This window comes from Pogona vitticeps, chromosome 2, assembly GCF_051106095.1.
Source record: "Pogona vitticeps strain Pit_001003342236 chromosome 2, PviZW2.1, whole genome shotgun sequence".
NCBI lineage: Eukaryota > Metazoa > Chordata > Lepidosauria > Squamata > Agamidae > Pogona > Pogona vitticeps.
This window is the reverse complement of record NC_135784.1, coordinates 40,920,320-40,947,000: the sequence shown is the minus strand read 5'-3', so window position 1 is coordinate 40,947,000 and position 26,681 is coordinate 40,920,320. Positions and strand designations below refer to the sequence as shown.

Genomic DNA, 26,681 nt, shown 5'->3' with positions numbered 1-26,681 from the left:
GATGATATAGCAAAGCTCATAGGAGCAATATGACAGAAAAACAATAACCATTAATAGGCTGCCATTGAGCCTTGCAAAGTCAACTAGCAGAGGATGCTCATGCGTCACCCTTTGCCCCATCTCTGGGGGAAAAAAAACAAAATTTCTTACAATTTGTCATGAACAAACCAAAGGTGGGTGAGTGGGAACTGCAGCTTCACAGAGATCAAAGTGAAGTAGCTTCTTCAGGAATTTGGCTCTCGGTATCATAAAAGGGACGTGGTGGCGCTGCGGGTTAAACCACAGAAGCCTCTGTGCTGCAAGGTCAAAAGACCAGCCATCATAAAATCGAATCCATGCGACGGAGTGAGCTCCCATGGCTTGTCCCAGCTCCTGCCAACCTAGCAGTTCAAAAGCATGCAAATGCAAGTAGATAAATAGGTACCACCTCGGTGGGAAGGTAACGGCATTCCATGTCTAGTCATGCTGGCCACATGGCCATGGAATCTGTCTACGGACAATTGCTGGCTCTATGGCTTTTCATATGAAACGCAAGACTGGATAAATCCAAAGCTGGAATTAAGATTGCTGGAAGAAATATCAACAACCTCAGATATGCAAATGATACCACTCTGATGGCAGAAAGTGAGAAGGAATTAAGGAACCTTGTAATGAGGGTGAAAGAGGAGAGTGCAAAAAATGGTCTGAAGTTCAACATAAAAAAAAACCTAAGATGACGGCCACTGGCCCCATCACCGCCTGGCGAATAGAAGGGGAAGATATGGAGGCAGTGACAGATTTTACTTTCTTGGGCTCCATGATCACTGCAGATGGTGAGAGAAGCCACAAAATTAAAAGACCCCTGCTTCTTGGGAGGAAAACAATGACAAACCCAGACAGCATCTTAAAAAGCAGAGACATCACCTTGCCGACAAAGGTCCACATAGTGAAAGCTATGGTTTTTCCAATAGCAATGTATGGAAGTGAGAGCTGGACCATAAAGAAGGCTGATCGCCGAAGAATTGATGCTTTTGAATTGTGGTGCTGGAGGAGACTCTTGAGAGTCCCCTGGACTGCAAGGAGAACAAACCTATCCATTTTGAAAGAAATCAATCCTGAGTGCTCACTAGAAGGACAGATCCTGAAGCTGAGGCTCCAATAATTTGGCCATCTCATGAGAAGAGAAGACTCCCTGGAAAAGACCCTGATGTTGGGAAAATGTGAAGGCAAGAGGAGAAGGGTATGACAGAGGACAAAACGGTTGGACAGTGTCATCAAAGCTACCAACATGAATTTGACCCAACTCTGGGAGGCAGTGCAAGACAGGAGGGCCTGGCGTGCTCTGGTCCATGGGGTCATGAAGAGTTGGACATGACTTAATGACTAAATAACAACATGGCTTGGAAACGGGGATGAGCATCATGCCCTAGAGTCGGGCACGACTGGACTAAATGTCAAGGGGAACCTTTACCTTATCATGAAAAAGCACCAACATGTTAATTGGTTAACAATAATTATGATTGATTAATTACCCATGATTCTGTTTTAACTGTAGAATTGCCATAGTTCTTTGGCAGCCTTGGTATACACTACAATTTTTGTGGTGCTATTTGTTATTTTGTCTCTGGAGATGAAATGTTTTGGTTCAATCCTAGTTAAGACGTACATCTGCCGGACCACACCTTGATCTTGATCCTTGAGTACTTGGTGGGCGGCCTATGCTAGCAGGGAGAAGAATGAAGCAGAGACTGGTAAACTGTTCTACTTCCCCCTGTAGGTGCAAAATTCCAGTTTTGAATGTTTCTCCACATTTATACAAAAAGTGCCTTGTAAATAGGGAAAGGAGCAGGAGAAAGATGTTGTCCTTTCAGGTTTCTAATTGAAGGAGATGTGGTTTCTGTTTGGGATGTTTGTTTATAGAAAATATTCAACAGCATGATGCTCAGCTGCCCTTTGAGTTGGTGCGGTCCCCTCAATCTGCTGCTGTCTAGGCCAGGCTTGCCTGCCTCAGAGAAAGAAGTACTGTATGATTGTTACCTAACACAGAGCAAGGCGGAGCTGTGTTGGATTAGGCCTCAAGCCTATTTCAGTATTCAGTACAGTATCTACAGCAGCCTAGTGAATAAGCATGGCAAGCTCACAAGTAAGAGATGGGCACAATAGCACCTCCTGTTGGTGACCCTTAGCAACTAGCATTCAGAAATATATGGCCTAATATTGGAGGTAACATATAGTGAGCAGCTGTTATGAGTAACAGCTGATAACCCCACACTTGATAGATGAACCCACAGAGAGATAGGGAGCCAGTATGTTGTTTTTAAATGTAGCAGGTGGTGAGATTCTACCTGAAGTGAAGCAGGTTAGTTCCACTTTTGAAATATAACACTTTCTTGTTGTAAGAAGTTACTTGCATATACTTTCCCAATGATTTGATTATATATAAATAAAAAATCTTATTTGCACTCCATTTTCCAAAGGTTACTAAAAAGTAGTCATAATTACATGTGTTGTTTTTTTCCTAAAATGCTACAAGCTGCTGATTTGTGGTGCAGAACACAATGAAGTAGTAAGGCCATGCAAACCCTGTAACTACAGAAGTAACTAAAAATAGTTAAACTGCAAAAGAAGTTATACCTCATTACCTTGCAATCACAGGCTGAAAGCAATGAAAATTAGAAGAGTTGACTCACCAAATCCCCTCTGATTCAATAGCTCTACTCTAGTTGTGCCTTATTACTGGATATCAACCAATATGTAATTTAATTATGTTTTAGTTATTTGAAGGGAAGTCACTAAAACTAACTTCTTATTTGTGAGTTAGCTACTTCCAAGCTTTGATTCATAACTTCAATTTTGCATCAAGTACTTCATTGGGATGGGTGCTGTGATCTCATCTTGGTGACCTTGCTGGTGGTATGAGTGGATTTGTGCTTTCTGTACACAGTCTGTATAAGATATCCCTACATTTGACAGATTCTTTAAGCCTTAGTTTCAATGAAGCATCATAAACCAGTATAATAGTGATCATTGAACACTCAAAGTTTTTTTTTTACATTTCATATTTGTTACACACAGAGTCTTTTTGCATTTTTGATTCTGAGGAATCTTGAGATCCTAACCACTTACATACAGTAAATCCCCATTTTTGTTTATTAGCATCCATATTTAACTAGAACGGAGGATTGCTCTGGCCAGTTTGAACTCTGCCATGCATTGATTGCTAGGTAGCATATTTCCCAATTCTCTCTCTCTCTCTCTCTCTCTCTCTCTCTCTCTCTCTCTCTCTCTCTCTCTCTCTCTCTCTCTCTCTCTGTGTGTGTGTGTGTGTGTGTGTGTGTGTGTGTGTGTGTGTGTGTGTGTGTGTGTGAGAGAGAGAGAGAGAGAGAGAGAGAGAGAGAGAGAGAGAGAGAGAGAGAGAATTCTTTCAAGGACAACTAAGGCTTGTAGGTTTTTGAAATATAAACACAAGGCAAATACAAGTAAGGCTGCTTTTTTTGGCCAATGGGACCATTCTCTGACTTCCAAGGGGTTTCCCAGAGAGAGAGAGAGAGAGAGAGAGAAGAAGAAGAAGAAGAAGAAGAAGAAGAAGAAGAAGAAGAAGAAGAAGAAGAAGAAGAAGAAGAAGATGAAAAGCTCAGGAAAAAAGGGGGGGAGACAAAAGGGCTGCACACTCCATAAAATATTAATAAAGTGCTTTATTGCTCAAAATTAACGCTCCAATCCAGGGAATTTTGCATCTATTTATCCAGGGAAGGATAAATTGGCGGGCGGCGGTCTATCATTTCAAAGCCTGGAAGTACTGTACCTTCCTCTTTCAGAGGAGAAATAAAACAGAGGAGTTCAAGGAAAGGGACTCAAACGGGCAGCTGACTTTCGCAAACGAGCAGGGGCGAAGCCGGCCACAAGGAGACCTTTTGCGGCAACGATGACGCCCTGTGCCCCATTACGGCCAGTGCAAGCAAGCCCTTCGTGTCACGGGGATCGAGGAAGGCACGGGACCGTTCCTTACGTTCGACCTTGCAGGTCACGCAGATTTCTTTGAAAAGCGCCCCAACAAATCAAAGAGTTTCACTAAGTGTCCTAAAGAGCTCTCTCTCTCTCTCTCTCTCTCTCTCTCCGCTGCCTTTTCTCCCCTCCTTAAAGAGAGGCGGGATCTTTGGGCATTTGATCTCCGCAATCCCGCCCCTACCCCGGTGATCCTAAAGTAGTTCCCAAGCTCTCCCTCGTCCTCGCAAGCCAGCCAGCCAGCCAGCCAGCCAGCCGGGCCGGGGGGGGTGGGGGGCGAGCGAGCGAGCGAGCCGGCAGACGGGCGAGCCCACCGACCCTGCCGCCCGCCTGGGGCTCCGCGCTCCCGCTTGCACGATGCGGGGCTCCCCGGTCCTCCCCGGCGCTCCCGTCTGCCTCCCGATCCACTTTCCGGCCCGGACAGTTGTCGCCACCGCCGAGGCCAAGCAGAGCAACTTAGATGACCACGTTTAATAAAGTTGTGAAGTTGTGGGAGGAGGAGGAGGAGGAGGAGGTGGTTGTGGTGGTGTGGGAAGAGGAGGAGGAGGAGGAGGAGGGGGGGCCAAATCTCTCCGAAGCTCCATCCCACCTCCCCTTCCCGCTCCGCTCCCCCCCCCTCCAAGCAGCAAGAAGGCAAAAGAAAGGAAGAAGGATCACTTTTTTTTTTGGCCCAAAAAAAGGGGGGGGGGGTCGGAAAAGCGGATCGCTGCAGCGAAGCGGCACAAACCACCATGCAGCTGGTGTTCTGGGCAGTGGGATTAAGCACGCTGTTCCTGCAGGACTTCTTGAAAGGAGCCGGTGCGGCAGCTCGGAAGCAGGAGTTGCATCGGAGGCAAGGTAAGATGCTGGCGAGCGGAGCAGCCGCAGCAGCAGCGCCGTGCTTTTCTAAAACAACAACAACAACAACAGCGGACCGGGGGGGGGGTGTTGTGGAAAACCTGCCCTTCCTTTCCCGAGGGCCACTTCTTTTGGACGCCTGGTGATGAGGATCGCAACCTTCTTGGCCCACTTGGCCCCCTGGCCTGCCCACCCACCCGGCCAACCCGATCTGCTCCACCTCCACATGCATGTATGCCTCAAGGTTTGGGAGTTTGCTTGCTCGGCGTGGCTCTGGCAGGACCTCACCCCCACACTTCCCAAAGAAACGGGGGGGGGCAGAACAGCCCCTGGTCCCCCCTGTGCACCCGTCCCCTTCTCTTGCTCCTTTTACTTTGCAGCTGACCACACGCAAACTTTAGGGGGACGAGGCACAACCCATTCCCCAGAGGGGAGTCCCCTCCCGCCACTCTTCGGGTGGCTGTTGAGAAGTTGGGGTGTCCTTGAGAAGTTGGGGTGTCCCGGGGGGGCGGCTTGGGGGCTTGTGTTTCTTTCTAGGGCATTATCAGTTTCAGTTTTATTAGCATTACACTCTTTAACACGTTCCTACCTGTGTGTTTCACAGTAGGTGAGGTTAAGGAGCTATGTTTGTGGGGGCTCCTGAGTTTGCCGGGGGAGGGGGCGGCGCGCGTTATTGCTGCTGCAACTGCTGCTGAGTGGGAAATAGGGTTTGTTTGCGGTGCTCGACTTGGTTACATAAGAGCTTGAAAAAAGGGTTATTCTCCATCCTTTGCAGGCAGTCTGCACTAAGTGAAATTATCAGCTTCCTTTTTATGCCTAGTACTCTGCTAATCTGAGCTGGGGGGGGGGGGTTGGAAAAGCAAGGGAGACTTTAAATCCTTGAGCTGGATGAGCCGGCACACTGGACAAAGGATTTGCAGTCAGGGTTTTCCTGTGAGCAATTGGGGTCTTGCCCAAGTGGATGGCAAAGTAACCAGACTGGTTTTTTTTGGGGGGGGGGAATGACTTTTAGTGGTTGCTTTCCCTACTGTTGCCCTCCAGGGTTAGAAGGGTAGCGTTAAACAGTGTCCACACACTCGCTCACTGGAGTGTCAATTCACAGGGATGTGTGTTAACTCTTCGCAGCTCAACGGCTGGAGACCCTGAGCGAGTACGAGATAGTGACTCCGACACGAGTGAATGAGTTTGGAGAACCTTTTCCTGCCAAGGTCCACTTTCAAAGAAAGAAGCGGAGCCTTCCTTTGGACATTGAGCCCTGGAGCCTGGACGCTACCTCCTCCTCCTCCTCCTCCTCTTCCTCCTCTTCTAATACCACCCAAGCACATTATAAGCTCTCAGCCTTTGGCCAACATTTCTTTTTCAACCTCACTGCCCACTCGGGATTTATTGCCCCTCTTTTCACTGTCAGCTTTCTTGGAGAACCCCGGGTTAACCAAACAAACTTTTACACCGAGGAACAAAGTGATGTTAAGCACTGTTTTTATAAAGGGCATGTCAATACGGATCCCCAGCATATGGCAGTCATCAGCCTCTGTTCTGGAATGGTAAGTGTTTGCCTTCCTCTTCACTGGATTCACCGTTCTTTTTTTTTTTTCTAAGGACAGACCTTAAAAGCCCGTGCTTAAAAAAAAAAAATCATCCCCCTTCACTTCTGCCGCTAGTGCTTCTTGGGTCTGTGGAGTCTCATTACACAACAGGAAACATCCGTGCACAGTTTTCTTTGGGGATGGGTTGAGGGTGGATGGGTTGGGGGGGGGTTGAAGTAAAGATAAGGCTTTAAAACCAAACCATATCCCTGTCTCTAAAAAAAAACCTGTTCTGTGCTGACGAATCTCAGACCTATCTATTCCTCAACCTCTCCCTTTCCCCACTCCCTTTCTCCAAAACACCAGGCAAGTTTTCCTAAAAGCCCAAACCCTTGAACATAACTTTGCAACCAAAGTTAAGAAATCATAATTGAAGTCTGGCAGCAAAAGCAGGAGATCCACAATCAAAGGGCTCACTTTGACTGATGGGAGGGGGGGGGAGACCAGAGAGCTCCCTAAAACAAGCAGTAGTAATCAGGAAAGCCTAAATTTCCCTCCAAAGGTCATTTAAGCCAGGTATTTTTTTTTCTGCATGCAACAGCAGTGTCCAGGGAGACCTCTGAGCAGTTGAACTCTGATGTGTGGGGCCGACTTTGCAGTGGGAGCGGAGGCAAAGAGGTGGGGAGGGGCGGGCGGGCGGCTTGAGGAGGATTTGAGAGAGAAAGACCAAACAAGGGTGGTGCTTTGAAGCCTTCCAGCCTCCTCCTTAAGGTGGAGGGAGAGCAAATGAATATTGCCTGTTTCTTGTCTTTCGCCTTCCGCTCTGTAAGGAGGGAACGTGTGTCCCCCGGAGAGGAGACTCCCTTGTCCTAGCGGACACTCAGTGAACTCTGGGTTCTAAACGCATTTTGAAACAAGTGAGGCCAATCTCTGGTTTTAAAGAGACTGAGCTTTGAGAAATGGGAAGCCCTGAGGCCCTTAAACTGGGGCTGCTTAAGGCCCTCCTCTTCAGCTTGCCCAGCCAAGGATGGCGTACATGGAGAAGAGTATTTCGGGCAGGCAGGTGGGGGGGGGACCTTTTAAAACAACAAAACGGTCCTTCCCTTTGGTTGCTCCTTTCCAGTTCAGAAGGCCTTGCCCTTCAAAGCGGACAAGAACATCTTTGGCTGCTAAACTGACTGTCTCCTGTCACTTTCGCTTCCAACTGAACAGAATCTGAGACCAAATTTGGAAGTTTGGTTTCTGCAGGGAATATGCCAGGCTGATGTTGCAAAGCATACTGAGAAAGGGGGTGGAAATGCTGCTTCTGTTTCCCCCTCTCTGATTTCCCCCCCCCTCCCCACCCCCCAGTCTCGAGGTAGAGGTCCAGACAGCCAAGCTTAACTATACTTACCGGCCAGCCAGAACTGTCTTGTTTTGTATTCCCAATGACAAAGCCCTTCAGCAAAAAGGGGGGGTGGGATAGGAAGTCCACTTCCTCTACCTCCCCACCACCCACAACCATCTTTGCATCCTCCAAGGTGCTGCTCACGCAGTAGGTTATAGTAACCCTCTGTGCTTGTTGTTGTTGTTGTGATGTTCTGATGTTTGGTGGGCGGAGGCATGGGAGGGGAAGGGAGGGAGGGAGGGAAGGCGGCTATCGCCCAAGGTTCTGTAGAGAGAACTGCCAGGGGGTGGGAATATGTTACGCCAGCCCTCTGGGCAAGCATAATACGTAGGAAAGGAGAACTTTCGCCCACTTTCTGACAGAGTGCGGCATGGCACCTTCTGACAGTGGAGGTCTACCTTAAGGGAATCCAGGAACTTCCCAGTTCTTTGGTTGCAGGGGAGGAGGGAGACTTAAGGTGGAAAGGAGAGGTGAATGTCAAGAGGCTTTATTTCAATATAGGCAAGAGTAAGGGGTTGGTGTTAGGCAAGAAGAGAAAGAGCAGGTTGCAACTTGAAAAAATTCCCATGGCTGGGAAATTGTCATAGGTGGGCAGGGATCCTGCAGCGACTGTCCGACTAGCTTGTAGTTCCTGAGCTTGGGCTTGGAAGATACAGAGTGATTCTCTGAAGGAAATACTGTACATACAAAAAAAAATCACATCAGTGTTACTGTCTCAACCTCTTGTTGATCCTTGCCGCTTTTTCTTGGTTAGTTCTCACTAATTCTCACCTGACTCCTCCAGTGGACTTCTAAATAACTCATAGTTTGTGAACTGGATTGCCTATGGAATGAATAAAAGCAGAATGCCTGACCACATCCCTTTTAACTGCTTGCTGCTTTGTTTAATTGCACCACTGTGGTCTACTAAATGTGCCTCTTCTGTAATTCTTAGAGAGACAATTTCTTTCTTTCTTTCTTTCTTTCTTTCTTTCTTTCTTTCTTTCTTTCTTTCTTTCTTTCTTTCTTTCTTTCTTTCTTTCTTTCTTTCTTTCTTTCTTTCTTTCTTTCTTTCTTTCTTTCTTTCTTTCTTTCTTTCTTTCTTTCTTTCTTTCTTTCTTTCTTTTTGCCTTCCCTTCCTTCAGTAAGTCTGTCAAGGATTCAAAGGGTACAATAGACAGATACGTGTCCACCTAATACTATAGGAGAAATGTCAGGGCCATTTCACACCTTATGCAGAGGCAAACTCAGCCAGTGCAGCTAAGTATAGATACTTAAGGAGCTGCAGCCATTTGTGGTTCCTGTATGATACACAGGTTTTCAAACACCTCCATGATATTTATTGAAGATATAAGATGTGAAGTGTTCTTGGATTAAAGGACCTTGTGAAGGAGAATGATACAAAGTACATTTCCTACACCCCAATGCCACACAGATATGGTATTTTGAGCAGAAGGGTTATGTGCAAAAGATTTATATATGAATTTTCGTTGCTTCTTTCCTCAGTCTTCAGCATGGTCCTATAAAGCATTATTGTGATGTATCTCTTATTCTTTCTCAGCTAGGCACATTTCGGTCTCATGACGGAGACTATTTTGTAGAGCCACTGATGTCGCCTGACCAACAAGAGTATGAAGAAGAGCATAAAAAGCCACATGTGGTCTATAGACAAAATATACCTCCAACATTCTCTCCAAGAAACAAGCAGACCTGTGACACTTCAGGTACTTGATATTTGTGTCTTCCCAGGCCTTTGGCCTACATTTGTGGATGCAAAAACAGTTTCTCTATAAGGATTGGAACTCTGTGTCTGAGAGAGAGGAAAAAAACTGATTGTGAAGATGGTTTCTTGTTTTATTTGCCCCAGGAATTGCTTCCCAGAATGAATAGCTGGATACCATTCTACAGCTAAGATGGATTTGGGTGCTAACATTATTGATTAAGACAATAAGATAATATTTATTTAGACCCTTTCAGCAACTCCCTTTCATCACCTGTGTTTGAATTTTATTTTTGTTCCACACTACTCATCATGAGGAAGCTTGCCTTCACTTTTTCCTTCAAATTGCAGGGATTAAGTGATTTTGCACCTGAAGTGCAGTGCTTAGAGTCAAGAACAGTGAGTGTCTCATTTATTTATTTAAAATATTTTCATCCCACCTTTCTTCTCAAAAAGAACCCAAGGCAGCTTACAACATTGTAAGACAGTATTTAAAGTTGAAAACAATGAGTATGCAATAGTGGTGAACATCATTAAAACACAATTTTTAAAGCTAAGAATAAATGAGTATATCATTAAAAGGCAATCTTACATCATTAAAAGGCAATATTAAAGTGAAGACCAAGAAGGATACAAATGTATATTTTTAAAAACAATAAATGCCACTCTGAGAAATGGAAAACACAAGTAGTACTAAAACTCCAGTGAAAGCAGTAATGCTATCAAACACAGGTAGCAAGTTACTGAGGGAATGCTTGCCTGAAGAGAAAGGACTTTGCCTGCTTGTGGAAGGACACCAAAGATGAGGCCAGTCTGACTTCCTGTGGGAGGGAGTTCCAAAGTCTGGGAGCAGCCTCTTTCCTGTGTCCCCATCAGATGCACCTGTGAAGGTGGCGAGACTGAGAGAAAGGCCTCTCTGGATGATTTTAACACCCGAGCTGGCTCATAATGGGAAACACAGTGTTTGAGATAGCTTGGACCGAAGCCATTTCGGGCTGTAGAGGTTAGAACCAGCACTTTGAATTATGCCTGGAAACTGATTGGAAGCCAGTGGAGCTGCTGTAACAGGAGGATTAAGTGATCCCTGTAAGCAGTCCCAGACAGCAGTTTGGATCCACTCTTATTACCCCCCCCTTCTTTTACAACTAAAGCTTTAACACATATCTTGTTCAAATTAATGATAAATCCACATTGTAGGGTCTATCTTGTTGCAATAACTGATCTGGGTGAGGAAATGCTGCGTGCAGGACAAGACACTGGGAACTTTCCCCTTGATTGGGAACACTTTGAAAAATCAGGGCTAGTGGATGCTGTTCTCTGCAGATTGTTGCTGTTCACCTGAGGAGAATGAAGATGGGAGGGGACAGTTCTAGCCTGCTTCCTCCCCTCATGCATCCAGGTCTACTCTGTCTTGTAGGCTTAAGCATATAATACATATGTGGGATTACTGCCACACAGCTTTGGAGCCAGAGATTCCATCCACCGTGTTTGCTGTTAATATTCTTTTGAAGCCACATCCAGTCATATATCAGCAGAGTTCTGCTCCTCTCTGGGGACGGTCGCCTTTTATATTTCCTTTCTGCAGGCTCTCACATCTGTCAAAAGTCTCCTCCAGGGGTTACCCGCAGCGGCTCCATGGTGAGCAGCAGGTGTGTGGAGGCAGCATCGCCTCACTCCCTGAATTGCTCATAGAAACAGAGAACTTATCTGTGGCAGAATTTAATAGGACATCATCCCCACCCTCCTTTTCAGTTTAGCTCATTAGCTGCCCAAAAGTGTAGGACGGGTGTTTTGTGAGTTTTTACTCTGAAATGCCCTAGTTTGGCTCCCTTACTAACTAGTTTGTACAATATTTTGCCCATGAAAAGCTTTCGGGTGAAAATATCATTTGGGGGAGAAACAGAATGCCCTCTGAAAATAACTAAAAACAGTACTTTGGGTCTTCTTCTTCTTCATTTTTTCACAACTACTTTTATTTCCTACCCCTGCTACTACAGGGATTTGTGTGTGTGTGTGTGTGTTTTGCTTCTCACACTTCAGTCCCAAATTAGTCTAGGGACTGAATGTAGAGTGGTGGGTTGGACTCCCCACACCGAGCACACATTGAAATGCTATAGGAGATGGCCAGAGGCAGTGCAGGCTAGCTTGGCTCCTACTAACATAGCTGCCTGTCACATTTTCCGCTGGCTGTCCAATCACTGGGCCTGTGAAGTTTTACTTTTGCATATGTCAACAAATGTGCGTGGAGTGAGCCTGGCCAATCAGAATACCCCTGGTGTGGAGAAGCTTTATCAGAATATACAGATAAAATTGTAGCGCCAAGCGGGCTGGTGGGAGGCATGGCCAGAATTTGTGTTGCCGGCACATGATCAGCCAGGGTAAAACTGCTCCTACATGTTATCCTATATAACATGTAACCACCTCATGTGCTTTAAATGTACAAGGGGTTTGTCTGAACAATCCTACTAGAAAAAGCAGTTGGACACATAGCTAATCTGGCTCCATGGGGATATCGCTAACGGCCAATGAACTGATCATTTGCCTTCATTATGGTGTTATTATGAACTTCCCGTTTCTCATTATGTGGTACGGGACACTTGAGCCGCTGTTCCCATTTATCCTGTGCCTTGCTGAATTTATATCTCTGCCTCACTGCTTTGTTTTCTGCTCTAATCTTGAGCTGTCCCTAATTCATCTTGTACTTTGGCGAATTAGTCCTTTACTTGTGCCACCCTTCCATCTTCTCTCATTCATTGCAGTGTGGTGTGAAGGAGGTGCTGCGTTGTTTCACAGCAGGAAGTAGGAGTCCCGTCCTAGTTGATGTATATTGGCTGGATGTCATAGTCCTGAATATCACAAGGGTTGCAGTAAGAATAGTAAGGGGGAGAAGGAAGAGAGAGGGAGGTCTTCAAGTAGCCCCAAAGACGAATGGACAGCGTCAGCAAAGGACATCTTTTCATGCTGTGTGGTGCTGCAGGGAGTGGGTGGGAATGCAGGAGAGAATGGTACCTCTCATAAGGCTTTTATTATTGTTTGTTCTTCCAAGGGATGCTGCTGGACTATGCCACTCTGGTTTCTCTCTTCCAGCTGTCTCTGCTCCCTTCTTTGAGATCAGATACAGGAGACTCAGAACAGTTGGAAAGAAACATGGGAACTGGCACTATTCATCAGCAACCTTTGGAAGAATTGATCAACAGATCATGAAACTCACAAGACCAAAGGTAGTTGGAAGGGCCTTGAAAAGTTTTTTTTGGGGGGGGCGGGATCCTCTTGTTTGCATGCTCTCTGTCACTCCCTCCTTCCTCTGATCTAGCTGTCCCTACACCTAGGAAAAATATATAACGATCCTGCCTTCTGAATAGTAGTCTCTCATTGTTTGGGTTTCTTTGTTAACCTGAAGGACAGTTTGACAATTTTCTCTTTACCGGAAAGTGTTATGAATGCCACTGCCGAAAACGTTTGCATCATCATTCAACTCTCCTGTGATTACCCAAGGACATATTGTTCTGCCGGTGACGCCTGCCTTGAAGAGCTAAGAGAGGCACACTGTAGGCAGTAGGCCCCTCTGCTCACGTTCTTCTGTTCTGACCTTTCTATTTGAGTGAGTGGCTTACTCCAAAAGTGAAGGGGGTGGGTGGGTGGGGAAGGAACGGTGCCTATTGTCAGCTCCGTCACTGGACCTTGGCTTGCCACGGTCCTTTTGTATAGGCTGACTTCATCAGTCACAGCCGCCAGCCAACCAGAGAAAAAGAAATAATCTCATTGCCACTTTGAAACTCAGCTGTATTCTAGCAAAACCCTTGGGTTAGCTTTGGCAGTATTGCTGGAACAAACAGTCATTTACACACAGCAGCTCAGCAGTAAGGGTCTGAGTAGCTAAAAGGGCAAAATGGCCTATGTGGAAAATACCTTAAATCTGCCTTTGTTGTAGTTAAAAGCCCCGTGCAGCAAAGAAGAGTTTTAGTATTCTGGAAAATTAAAATTCCGTAAATATTTCTTAAATGTATATTTTTTCAAGTCATTGATTCTTTCCCAACCTCCTACCAAAGGGGCATCATGGTTTGGTTGTTTGTTTTAGGAAGTTTGGGTTACCCATGCATTTTTTATTTTATTTTATTTTATTGTACCTCCCTAGGGATGGAGAAACAACTCCAGGCCAGTTTCAAAGAGACAGCAGGAAAACAAAAATTAAATGTATTTTTATTAGTTAGGGGGGAAAAACATGATTTAGAAAGTAAACTTGAGGCCTCTGATTCTTCTCTCTGTCTCTTACAGTTAAAAGCTGATTATAACAGTTACTAATTAGGGTACTTGCCACAAAAATGCTTCTTAAGAACTTCCCAGAAGTGCCATACTTCATAAAATACTGTTGTTTTCTGGATAATTGTATGGAGCAAAAATGGCTACCCCCGTTTACTTATGTAATGTTTATTTTTTCTTTATAAGTGTCCCTGTGAGGCTGTTATAGATATTCTGTCTAAAGAAAGGTGGCTTTATGGTACATTTGGACAGCTATTGCTTTTATTGTGCAGTAACTAATAGCCACTTTAATAGGGTTCCAACCCATACAACGTCCACCATCTTGCAGATTGTGAGTAGTGTGGAAGAGTTGTAAAACAGCTTGTAGAAAGTGGAGTAATCTATATGTCTATGATATGTGCTGAGGACCAGTTGAAAATTAAAGGCATTTGCTTCTGAAAATTGGTGTCACCTTACTCATTGCTACCTTTTCCTGGCTGTTATGAATCTCTGACATCAGAATTTTATCCTGTTGAATTTCCCATAAATCACACCTAAACACGAGCTGTGTGCAAAAGTCACGTTCTTCATCTTCCATAACTACTTCCTGCTTCCCCCTCCTCTTCTCTCCAAATAGCTTAATAAAACACTGCCTGGTTTTCATTCAGACATCCCATTTCCCTGACTTGCTCTACATGGTCAGTTGGTTTGTCAAGCAGAAAACATGGGAGAGAATTGGCATATAAGGATAAGAAGGAATGGGTGAAAGACACTTGTGTCTCCTACTGCATCACGAGATTTCAGAGCATATGTATGTTCTTTGGCTTCAGATTGGTAATACTGATGTCAGAGAAAGTTGGATGAGTATCTCTACGTTTTGTTACATTGAGTTGGTCCAGGATTGAAATGAGTGGGAAGCTCACCTGCTTGAGATATGTATTTTCGGGGCTTTGAACTTAGATTAGTGACTGCAGCAGTTTGTGCAAGGCACAGTAAACTGCCTTATACAACACTGAAACGGTTTACCTATCTACTCATAGATGTAAAATCGTCTTAAATCTAGCTTTGCATCTATATCATGGGCTGATTCCCAACCTTGGGCCCCCAGATGTTCTTGGACTAAAACTCCCAGAGGCCTTCATCACTCCCTGTGCTTGCCAGGATTTCTAGGAGTTGTAGCCCATGAATATCTGGGGGCCCAAGGTTGAGAACCGCATCTCTAGGCATTCACGTTGGTCTTTTCCCAGCTGTACTTGGAATGGCTGGGCACTGAACTTGGAACCTGCGGTGTGCAAAGTATCTTTTTTGCCTCTGAACGCTTACCATTTTGTTATGTGCAGCTAAGCCATAGGAGACTTTATAGTGACCCTAGTGAGGTTTTAAGGGTAAAGTTCAGAAGTAGTTTTACCAGTTCCAAGGCCCACTCCCCATGTATTTCCATGGCAGAGCCAGGGAACTGAACCGAGGTCTCCTTAGTCCTAGTCCATTACTCTGTCCACTACACCACACTAGTTACTACCCTTACTATATACATGGCAATTTATTTAAAAATGTCATTTTGGCTTTGCCTTCAGTTGCTCTTCTAACTGAAGTTGCATACAGTGTTTTTACACTGTAAAAAATTATGAATTTGGCACACCCCAACTTTGAAGCTTGACCGAAAAAAGGAGATGTCCTACCAAGGGTTGTGTTAAGGTACTATGGTACAAAGTTGAATACAACTACAACTGATGTCTGGTAACTGCAAGCGCAACCCAGTGACAACTTCCATAATGCTCTTTTGCAGTTGTGTGTCAGCATCCCTGTTGTGTGGCTTTTCAAATTGAAGCTTCAAATAATATTTTGTCTAAACATTTCCAGTTATTGTGGGAGGGAATGTGGGCAGGGAAGTAAAGGGAACAGGAGGAAGCAGTCAAGACCTGGACACTTAAAAATAATTTTTAATAAAGAAAGGAAATTGCTTCCTGTAGAGCTCAGGAGCTGCGTCTTTCCTGAACTGTTGAGGGAGGAAATTGAGAGGAGGAAGAAGATTGGCCTAATGGTTATGATTCTAGCTTAAAAATTACTGGGAACAGAAGGTGGAGAATAATTTAAAAATTGGGAGTTGACCTATTGGATTTTAAGAGTTTATAGAGTGGTGCTGAGTCATACTATTGTAAAACACAGGATGCTCATTTCATACTTCCTGTAGTTCTTTAATTGTTCTTACAAAGCGTATCATATGTTGGCTCAGATCTAGACTAGTCATGCCTAGAGTAAATCTGTGGAACTAACAGGTCAAATTACAGTGTCTTAATTTCATTCCCATTTATTTCACTACGTGTACTATAAACATGATGCGGCTGTTTTGTCCAGCACAATGGAGTTTATTCTCCAGATTTACATAGAGAAGAGATGCTATTGGTCATTACATCTTTTCTGCTTTGGTTTATAGTAGGTCATATCTGTGTTCATTAAGATTCCATTGTCTTCCTGAATAACAGCAAGCCTTAAGATCTAGCATGAGGTATTCTCCCTCCAGCCAGTTCATATCACTATGTTAATAGTGGTGCAGTGGTTAAGCTGCCATACTGGAATCACGACACTGTTCACAATCTAAGTTGGATCCGAAAGGGCTCAGGTAGCCAACTCAAGGTTTACTCCATCCTTCCAAGGTCAGTAAAGCTCCCTGGGGGTGGGGCAAGGCACTGTTTAGCCTATATAATTAAATTGTAAATCACCTGGATAATGTTTTAAGCACTATGGGATGGTATATAAGCTTTACTTTAATCTCAAAGTTTGCAAGTTATAAGCACTAGCTGCAGACCAGCTCTAACAATGCTAGAAATTCCCAGAAATAATATGTATTAGATTTTTGGTATAAAGGATACATCTGAATCTCCCTTTTGTTCAAAATATAGCACACTTTCGTTACCAGACAGCAAGCAACTTCCCAGTACGCTGACGTTTACAGGTTTAGTAAACATGTGCACGTTTACACTTTAATTCTGTGGATAAATTCATAGAATACGGGTATATTGCAATTGTTACATAGTACAATCAGATAATGTTTAAAGTAAATCTTCTTTCCTATACTTTAGAATCTATTGCTTCTTGTTGTATCCCTTTCGTAGAGGAATATTTCTTTTCATTCTCTTCTTTTACTGTGGTCTTTTCCTTCCAATCTTTCTTTTCTCTTTCACTTCTTCAAAGTGAGTGCACCCCACTGATTTCTTAGGATGTCCCTAGTGGGTTTAAGCTCTAGGCTTGTTTTTCTTCTCTGTATTTTTCTTCAGAATCCTTTCTGGAGAGATGGGGGAGGGAAGATGGGGTGCTACCTCTGAATGGGTGCCCACCAGAAGAGATGGGGCACCAAACTGTGGCACACCTGTTGGGCCACCTGGCATGAATTGATGAAATGGCAGTTCACAGCCATTTCTGCTTCTGAAGGAGGGCTTATGCAGAGCAGACCCTTTTCCTCAGTTGGATCTTAGGGACTACGTTGCTTTGTTCTTGTGGCTAGGTGAAGGACTATGTAACTCTCTTGTTCCTAAAACCTAAAACTTCTTGATCTTTCTGTGCTAGCTGAAGATTGAAAGACTTTTTGCACTACTGTGAACAAATGAATAGGGAGAAACCATTCTGATGTGTGCATAATTTGGATTCTTTTTCTGATACAGTTGTCACGACTGTAAAGCTAAGGCTGCCTTTTAATTCTGTATACATAATTACTTGAAGGCAGTCTGGCTGAGCATATTATTAGCATATACAGTGGTGCCTTGCTTGACGAGGTAATCCATTCCAGCGAAATCACTGTAGAGCGAAATCCTCGTCAAGCGAAATAAAAAAGCCCATTGAAACGCATTGAAAACCACTCAATGCGTTCCAATGGGCTAAATATCTCAGCGTCCAGCGAAGATCCTCCATAGGGCGGCCATTTTCCGATGCCTATGCAGCGAAAAATCCATCCTAAAGCACAGCGGGGAGCCATTTTATACAGCGGGTGGCCATTTTGAAACCCGACGATCAGCTGTTTTGATCGTCGTAATGTGAAGCAGGGAACCAATTGTCGGGAAGTGAATTTTGCCCATTAAAACATTGTTTTGCAATCGCAAAAGTGATCGCAAAGACCTCATCATCAAGTGCATTTGTCATTTAATGAGGTAGTCGTTAAGTGAGGCACCACTGTACAGTATAAGGTTTTGATGTCCCAGTGCATCTAGATGTGTTGGATTTCAGCTCCCATCATCCTAAGTCCCCATGGTCATAGGACTTGTAGTTTGTTAAATCAAGAGGACATAGTTTCCTTTGTGCCCCCCCATATCTGCCACAGAGCATCTCCCAGCCCTCCAGAACAGATTTGAAGAGTGCACAAGAAGTTGCAGGGGAGAAGAAATCTCTGCTGATACAGTTCTCTATTTAATCAATTTTTTTCTCCCCGTTTACATGCACATTCTTTTTCCATTGTAGGTGGAGCCTGTACTCTTAATTATCGGTTTCTCATATTTCCTTTTCAATGTCATGAATGATTTTAAACTTCTGCTCTCTTATCAGTTGACCTTTCCTGAGGCGTACAGTGATTTCCTTCCTGGTTTTACCTTTATGTGTTTTGTTTATGTGTAATACAAGTTTCCCTCTGCTTCCTCCACACATTTTTCCTTTGGCCTTTGTTCGGTCTTGTAACTTTGCCTGCCTCTGGCTGCAGGAGCTGATAAGAACTTTATATCGCATATATTAGGAATGAGGACTAAAAGCCACTGGCTAACGCTGACAGCTCTGCTCTCAGTGGACTATCAAGGCTTCCTGCATTCAGCGCTTCTTCTTAAAACAACTTTATGAGGGCGGGAATTCCAACAGAATAGTTTGGAGTCTCTTTAAATCCCAGTGTGTCAGAGCTCTTTGGGAGAGAGGTGAAATGTTCACAAAAGGCCAAGTGCTCCAGTGACCTAACATTATTCATCTCATTTATAAGGAGGAAGGTGATCAGAGACCTCCCGTTTTGAAAGAACTAAAAAGCTTGCATTGGTGGGGAGGGGGGGAGGGAAGGGCACTTCCTCCAATTCTCCCTGCAATGGCAAAAGACTAAAATTGTTCTTAGCATGGTGCCAGCGGCTGGAAAATGTATAGAATCTGATGGCAAAGTCTTTCTTCTAGGAGAGACTGATAAGGTGAAGTGGAGGTGACAGGAGAACTAAAGGCTTTGCTTCAGATCTATTCCTTCTGCACTTCCTTGAACATTAAAACTCTTTGAGACTCAGCTGCTTGAAGAAGGCCTCTAGCAGAGGCATTTAGATTTAAAATAATAAATATAATACATTGACATGAAAGGAACTTGTTGAGTTCTTTAAGAGAGAGGGAAACATATACACATGTCAACCTCTGTGTGTGCAACATATAGAAAGAGGAATAAACGTATTAAAATTCTTATACCCTTCTTATTTATTTAAACACTTTATTTATACAACATGTTGAATATTGGCAACACGAAATCTGTCTATTTTGACCAAGTGTGGTTTGACTAATTTGGCCGCATTTTGTTGCTGCTGCTGTTGTTTAATCAAGTTGTTTTCATCCAAGAAGGTAAATAGTATGCTAAACTAAAGGAAACTATGGGGAGAATAGCAAACTGACACAAGTGGGATATCGAAAACAAAAATATTCCTTTTCGTTGAAGTAAACATCTGCTGAGGGGAAAGCTGTGTGGTCCCTTTATATAATCTAAGGAGAAGGGTGGATAATAATTTCTTTATTCAACCACTAAAATAATCACAAATATAAGCTAGCCATCAGCTCTGCATAAGTCTTCATCAGGCTGGGCGTTACAGAACTCATAGCGATACAGAAGAAACATAAAAGTTCCATGGCCAGATGTGAATGCTTATAAGATGTGGATAAGGTTTCCTTATTTGAAGCAAGTTCCAAAGGTGATATTCATAAGGAGATTACCCACCCAAAAGCACATTCAGTTCTCAGCCTGAAATGGATGCAGGAGCAGGAAATTCAACCGTGGTTGTCTTGAGAGACATTCCTGAAGGATAGTGTGTTTAGCTGCCTCCTAAACAAGTATGGGGAGGGGGCCAGGCAGAGCTCCTCTGGAAGTTGGTTCCATAACATTGGTGCCACCACTGAGAAGGTGCATCACCTAGTCTCTCTCGGAGTGGCTACATGGAAGAGCTTGGCATGGGTGGATCTGGTGGTTCAGGCAGATAACATGTGGAAAGATGATCCAACAGGTGATGTGGTCCTAAACCATGGAGGGCTTTATATGTGAGTGTTAAAACCTTGAACCTGATCCAGGACACAACTGGTAACCAGTGAAGGCTAGCCAAAATTTGGGTGATGTAATCAAACTTGCCCACACCAGTCACCAGCCTGGCGACATATTCTGGACTTGCTGTAGTCTCTGGATCAGGGCCAAGGGCAGCTCCACATAGAGAGCATTGCAGTCGTCTATCTGGGAAGTGACCAGTGCCTGCATCAATGTCCTGAGGGAGCCCTCTTTTTAATCCTAAACCTAACAATTATAGCTGATCTCTTTCTTTCTCTCTAACTGACTTCAAGGAACCTGAAACTGTTGCAAGATTTTGAGGATGGGTTACATAAAAGCCAGTGTGGTGTAGTGCTGTGGTCCCCAACCTTGGGCCTCCAGATGTTCTTGGACTTCAACTCCCAGAAATCCTGGCCAGCAGAGGTGGTGGTGAAGGCTTCTGGGAGTTGTAGTCCAAAAACATCTGGAGGCCCAAGGTTGGGGACCACTGGTGTAGTGGTTGGAGCACTGTATTAGACTGGACAGGCTCAGGTTCAAATCTTGACTTAGCCACACAGTTTACTAGGTGACACATAGACCAGTCACATACTCAGTCCCACCTGCTTCACTGGCTTGAGGATAAAAGATGGGATTGCAGTGGGAAGGAACAGTACATTCCACCTTGAACTCCCTGAAAGAAAGGAAGGCGTTAAATAAGTCAAGACTACAGACTATGAAGGAACTGTTATTGCTAAAAGTCTCTGTATACCTCAGTTCAATCATGAATCAAAATGGAAACTTCAGCCAAGAAATCAGAAGAAGACTAGGATTCAGAAGAGCAGCTCAAGTGTAAGGATTTGCCACTGGAGACTAAAGCCAAGACCATCCATACTATGGTATTCCCAGTTGATCACTATGTGCTGGTGTGGATGCTGGACAGTAAAGAAAGGCAATAGGGGAAAAATTGATCAGTTTGAAATATGGTATTGAGGGATATGGTATATGGTATGGTATACCTTTCCAAATACCATTGACCACCAAAGAAATGAACAAGTGGGACCTGGGTCAAATTAAGGCTGATGTATTCCTGGAAACAAAAATGAATAGACTTGAACACATCATTGGAAGACACAACATACTTGAAAAGACAGTAACATTAGGAATAGTGGAAGGTATCAGGAAGACCAGACGTGAATTGGACTTAGTCTATAAAGAGTGGTCTTAACCGACCAGATAGGCGGGATATAAATAAAATAAATAAATAAATAAAATAAATAAATAAACCATAGCCTTGAGTTTTCAAGAGCTGAGCAGGACTGTTAACCATTAGATATTTTGGAGGTCAGCCATTCAATAAGTTGGAAGTGACATGATGGTATATCAATACTAGGACTGTGAAAGAAAATAGAATCTCTCCTGAGGCATTTAGAAAAAAAAACAAAAAAAAAAAAACAAAGAATAAGAATAAGCACCACTAAATATTTTTCTTTCATGTAGATATGCATTGATCAGAACAATTTCTTCAGGGTCCATTATTTCTATAAGATATAATAAGTATAAATGGATACTTTTTTTAAAAAAGGATGCTTTATTACTATGCTTAATCTGACAGCAAGATACACTCTTTATTAGGCTGTCTTTGACTGGAAATGACAGTTGAATCTGTCACAGAAATAGAAGCAGTTTCTCCCCCACTGAACGGTGAATGATAATGGAAGATAGTGGTTCTTTGTAATTTTGAACAGAGTTTCCTGTCCTGCTTTGGATTAACCTTTAGTGAAGGTTATTTTAGATTGTTTTCTTTCTTTTTCACTTCCTTTTTGTATTTCAAAATGCTGTTGTTTGGTACTGTACCTGGAGTAGCCCAGGAGAAAGGTACAGTGGAAATGCTTAAGATGCTTAATGACAAAAGATGCATAATTACAAAAGAAGCTGGTTGGATAGCTCTTTGGATAGCTATTTGTGAGTCAAAATCCATTTGATGGTATATAATTATTATTAATGGCAATTATTATTAATGGCAAAATATGTGCTTGAATCAAAGCATTCATAAAGGACAGAGAGATAGAGGAAGAACGCATTGGCATATTTCCCCAATTTTGCCTTTGTGATATTGCCTCAGTTGCAGAGCCCACATTAAGGAAAGCCTTGGCTGCTTTTGTTCGCTGGCACTTGACCAGCATAGAACTGGAATTCTTGTTAGACCTGGCCTCAGTTGAACCCCAGTAGGTGGATATGGGGAGCTTGGATTACTGCAATTCTTACTTTGTACCTGGAACTTGGTTATATTAGGGCAATAGCAATGGAAGTTTTATTTCCTCTAACCTCTGCTTTAGCGTCTTTGACTAGTTTTAAACAAACGGTATTTTGATATCAAAAGAAGGATCCTATCTCCCTATAGGAGCCTTCTCTGTATTTAAGATAATCAACGGAGAACCTTCTCTCAGTCCCATTTCCAGCGCAAGTACTGTTGAGGGGAAAACAAGAGAGGACCTTTTCTGTGGCAGCTCCCATGTTATGGAATGGTCTCCCTCAAGAGATCAGGCTGGCCCCTCTTCCTTTTATCCTTCCACCCAAAGCTGAAGACCCATCTTTTCAGGCAGCCTTTTTAAAAAAAAAACAAACAAACATAGTTGAGTCCCTTAATGCTATTTAATTTAAGTTTTTAATGTTTTCCTACTTTTAATGATTCAGTTGTATTTTAATTAGTGAGTAATTTAATTGTTTTTTAATGTTCAACCTACTATTCATTTACTATTAGGAGCTGCCTTGGGTCCCCTTATTGACAGAAAGGTGGTCTATAAATAAAGCAAACAAAAGAAACAAATAAATGAACATTATGAAAAGTGTTTACAGTGAGTGCATTTAGAAATACAGTTTATGGGCGTTTGTTTTGTTTTTAAGATATCTATGTGGCCAACGTGAGGCCTGAGGGCACTGTTATAGTAGCTCCAGTGTCCTATATCCTACTTTGATGCATGCCAGAGTACAGTGGGGTCTTGACTTGAGAACTTAATCCGTATTGGAAGGCGGTTCTCAAGTCAAAAAGTCTGTAGGTCAAGTCTCCATTGACCTACAGTGATTTCTCTTCTTCCTCTACCTGCTATTGTGGGTCAGAATTGTACACAGAACATCATTGAGAGGAGTGGATTAGAGCAATGAAGGACCATTAGAGAAGTGGGTTGAAAAGGACAGTGATTGTAGGCTCCCAACAAGTTAGAGAATTTTAAAATATTAGATACTGCTGTTAATTGACAGAGCTGCAACTAGTTCATAGCATTCATAGCATTGTTAGATTTTTAATAGACCTGCTATTGTTTCTTTAACAGTAGCCTGGCATGCAGAATGAGGATTTTCCCTAGCATTGAGAACAAACAATAAGCAAACTCTACCTAGCCACAAGGACCGGTGATCACTGCACACAAAACACTAGCTAACAACACCCATAAACCAAAGTGACAGATCATCTCCCCCCTTATCACAACAATACACCCATAACAAAAAACACCCTGATCAACATAATCACCTAATCTCTTGAAAAGGGCAAAAAGCTGATCCCACAGTTACAAATATTCATTATTTAACTATCCCACACACTACACCAGAACACAGAGAGAGTTCTAACTCCTGTCCTCTGAAGATGCTGGCCACAGAGACTGGCAAAATGTTAGGAACAAAAACTTCAAGAATACGGCCAAACAGCCCGAAAAACGTACAACAACCAAAACATCCCACATTTTAATTTTCTCATGATTTGCTGCTGTTGCTGAAGCAGAGGAGCAAACACGTTAAAAAGCTGGCAATCCCATCTAACTAAGTTGAAGGGATAATAAGCTTTCCTTCCTACACAGTCAGCTACCTGTTTTGTTAATGTAGCTGCTGCAAGGTATATAGCTGAAATAGAACCTCCTGTTGGATGTAGAATACAAGACAATGGCCAAAATTCTGTTGCTTAGTATTTTTTTCAAATATCTGTGTACTTACTGTTTGTAACTTCTAGGTAAAGGTTGCCCTTTTAATGATGTAAGCCATATTGGTTTCTTTTCAAGGAGAAAGATGGGATATATATATATATGCTTACTATACTAAAGTAAGTTACTGATAGAGTAGACCCATTTCAGTTAATGCAAGCATCATTTATATATATATATATATATATAAAAATGATGCTTGCATTGACTGAAATGGGTCTGCTCTATAAGTAACTGACTTTGGCATAGTAAGTTCCAGTAGAGTAGGTTCATTTGAATCAGTGGAACTTACTGAGGAGTTGACTCACTAAATTCCCATGGATTCAGTGGGCCTACTCCAGTGAGCTTTACTGCACTAAGCAACAGGATTTTTTCCATCGCTCAGTGGGATAGGCATCTAGTTGCGGAGCCAGAAGTGTGATTCCCCACTGTGCCTCCTGGGAGAAAAACTGACCTGTGTAGCTTTGGGCAAGCTGCGCAGTCCGAGGATGCCCCCCGAAGAAGGGAATGGTTAAGCACTTCTGAGTATTCCCTACATGGAAAACCCTGAAAAGGGTTTTGCAATACATCAAAACTGAGAAATCAGAAGCACACATTGCCCTGTATTCTGAATGAGCAATTCCATCCTGAGGAACGCAGGGATTTTTCATAGAGATTTCAAAGTATGTCCCTCTGTGGATATCTTGGAGAAAGGCCTGAAGTAAGCAGGTAAAGCAGCTTAATACACCAACAAATATGTGAAACCATTACAGGTGTAGAAACAAAGAAGTCAAAGGATCATTTCCTGTTTTATTCTTTCTTACTTCATTGCCCATAGTGTCATTATTCCCTGATAATGAGGAAATGGGATGCTGGCCTCACTTATAGCTCCTGAGGATAATTCTTTTCTGATGTTTTTTCCCTCTCTCCACTTGCTTCTCTTGCACTTCCAATTATATCAATGTGTATTTTGCATCCGCCAGAATGTGTAAAGGACCGAAATTCTCTTGGCGTACATTTATGCTGCACCAAGAGCAGGACACTGCCATCTTTCAATTGTAATATTTTAATTTAATTTAACAAAAAAAAAATCCTATTTTCTCATTTCAGGATCCCCATGAGGAAACAGTTGGGAATTTTAGAATGTTGGAAGGGAGGGACTTTAATATTCAATTGCCGGATAGCAATTAAATTAAATTAAATTAAACATTATTGTTGCAAAATGATGACGCCATGCTACTTGCCAAGCGTAGAGTTGCGCCAGGAGGATTTCAGCCATTGAGTCACTTATTGATTGACTTAATGAGACCTACCTAAGAATGGGCTTGCCAATCTCTCACTCATTCATTGGGGTGTGATCAAAGGGACGTGGCCTCTGTCTTAATGTTAAAACATGAATCTATTTATCCTGAGAATCTCAGTGAGAGAGCAAGGATCAAACACATCTCTCCAGTCGAGTGCTTCCACCAACCATTGTAGAAATTCATAGCTGCAAGGAGGGTGTTCCATGATGCTGACACGTTCAGGATTACTGTAAAATGTGAGGGTATTAGCAAAGTAAAGTCATTTGGCATTACGCCAGTCACTAACTTTTCAGTTCACAGCATGTATCAATGCCTGTAGGTATTTTGGTTAACATTTGATAAGCTTCAGTGAAGACCCATGAAATAATTAACTTCCTAGTTACTACAACAAGGTTTACTGAGGCTGCTTCAGATCCCTCTGTAGAAACTCCTCCCTCCTCCATATCTTTCATGAGTCTGAAACTGAACTGGATTTGCTTTCATTGTCGCATGCCAAATTTAATAGTGCAAGATGCTTTCTATTCTGAAGGGCATGTTAATGTGGAGATGGAAGGGATTAAGGTGACTAAGAATGAGTGATTGCCTTCTTTCATTTTCTCAGTTTAGCATAACAATGCTTGTGAACACAGGGATTATAAAAAGTGTTGAGTTGCCATACTGATTGGATAACCTTTTTTTAAAAAAATTCTGGGATTCCAGGCCTGCCACCTTGTGCCTGTTTGGGGCATTTGCTGATTGGCCTGGATTCCTAGTTTTATTTTTATTTTTTTTATTCTAGCCTCGCAGAATTTCCAAAGGAAATGTTCTGCCTAATTGGTTAAGTCAGAGAGAAGCCTACATGTGTGTTTCTTACTCTTCCAGCCAATAAGGAAACTGACAGAAAATCTTTAGAAGTACTGGCCAGTAAAAACAGAAAATAATCTCCCCTCTTTGTTTACGTGTGTGTGTGTGTGTGTGTGTGTGTGTGTGTGTGTGTGTGTGTGTGTGTGTGTGTGTGTGTGTGTGTGTGTGTGTGTGTGTGTGTGTGTGTGTGTGTGTGTGTGTGTGTAATCAGCATTTCTGCCTTTGTTTTGCTGTCCAAATATATGTGTCTGAACATGTACAGAAATCTTTCAAAACTGGTCTTCCCACCAAAAGATATAAGTGGCCTGACCATGCACATCATGTTTTTCCTACAATGAGGGAATGTTTCTTCCACTGGAGACTGTTTTGTGCCCTGCACCTCATCTTAAACTAACCTGAGACATATTCTAGGCATGCACCCACTGTCTTCACATCCAGATTTTCTGGTTTATAGGCAAAAAACAACAACAACCTGGAAGACCAGCAGTGTGACTTCCTGGAACTCTTGAATACTAATATTTCTGATGATGATGGTGATGCTCTACCCCAGAGTGCATTCCAATAAAATCAATAATGTACAAATATGCAACACCGCATTTAACCACAACCTTAATATCTCTTTGTGTCTATTTGCATTTGTGTACACGGATAGGTAAAGGTTCCCCTTGACATTTAGTCCAGTCATA

The 26,681-nt window shown here is 43.0% G+C and overlaps 1 protein-coding gene across 5 annotated transcripts in view; it reads left to right on the top strand.

Annotated features, from left to right (window-relative positions):
- Positions 1 to 4,476: 4,476 nt before the first annotated feature.
- Positions 4,477 to 26,681, top strand: part of ADAMTS9 (ADAM metallopeptidase with thrombospondin type 1 motif 9) — a 151,537-nt gene continuing 129,332 nt past the window's right edge. For 3 of the 5 annotated variants that reach the window (XM_078388842.1, XM_072989363.2, XM_072989364.2), the window contains exons 1-3: positions 4,563 to 4,821; positions 5,947 to 6,365; positions 9,275 to 9,437. In XM_078388842.1, coding sequence (XP_078244968.1) covers positions 4,716 to 4,821; positions 5,947 to 6,365; positions 9,275 to 9,437 — 688 coding nt within the window. In that variant the 5' untranslated portion in view covers positions 4,563 to 4,715. Of the gene's footprint in view, positions 4,822 to 5,946; positions 6,366 to 9,274; positions 9,438 to 26,681 lie in introns of those variants that run through there. The other 2 variants (XM_072989362.2, XM_072989365.2) reach the window with 2 other exon arrangements.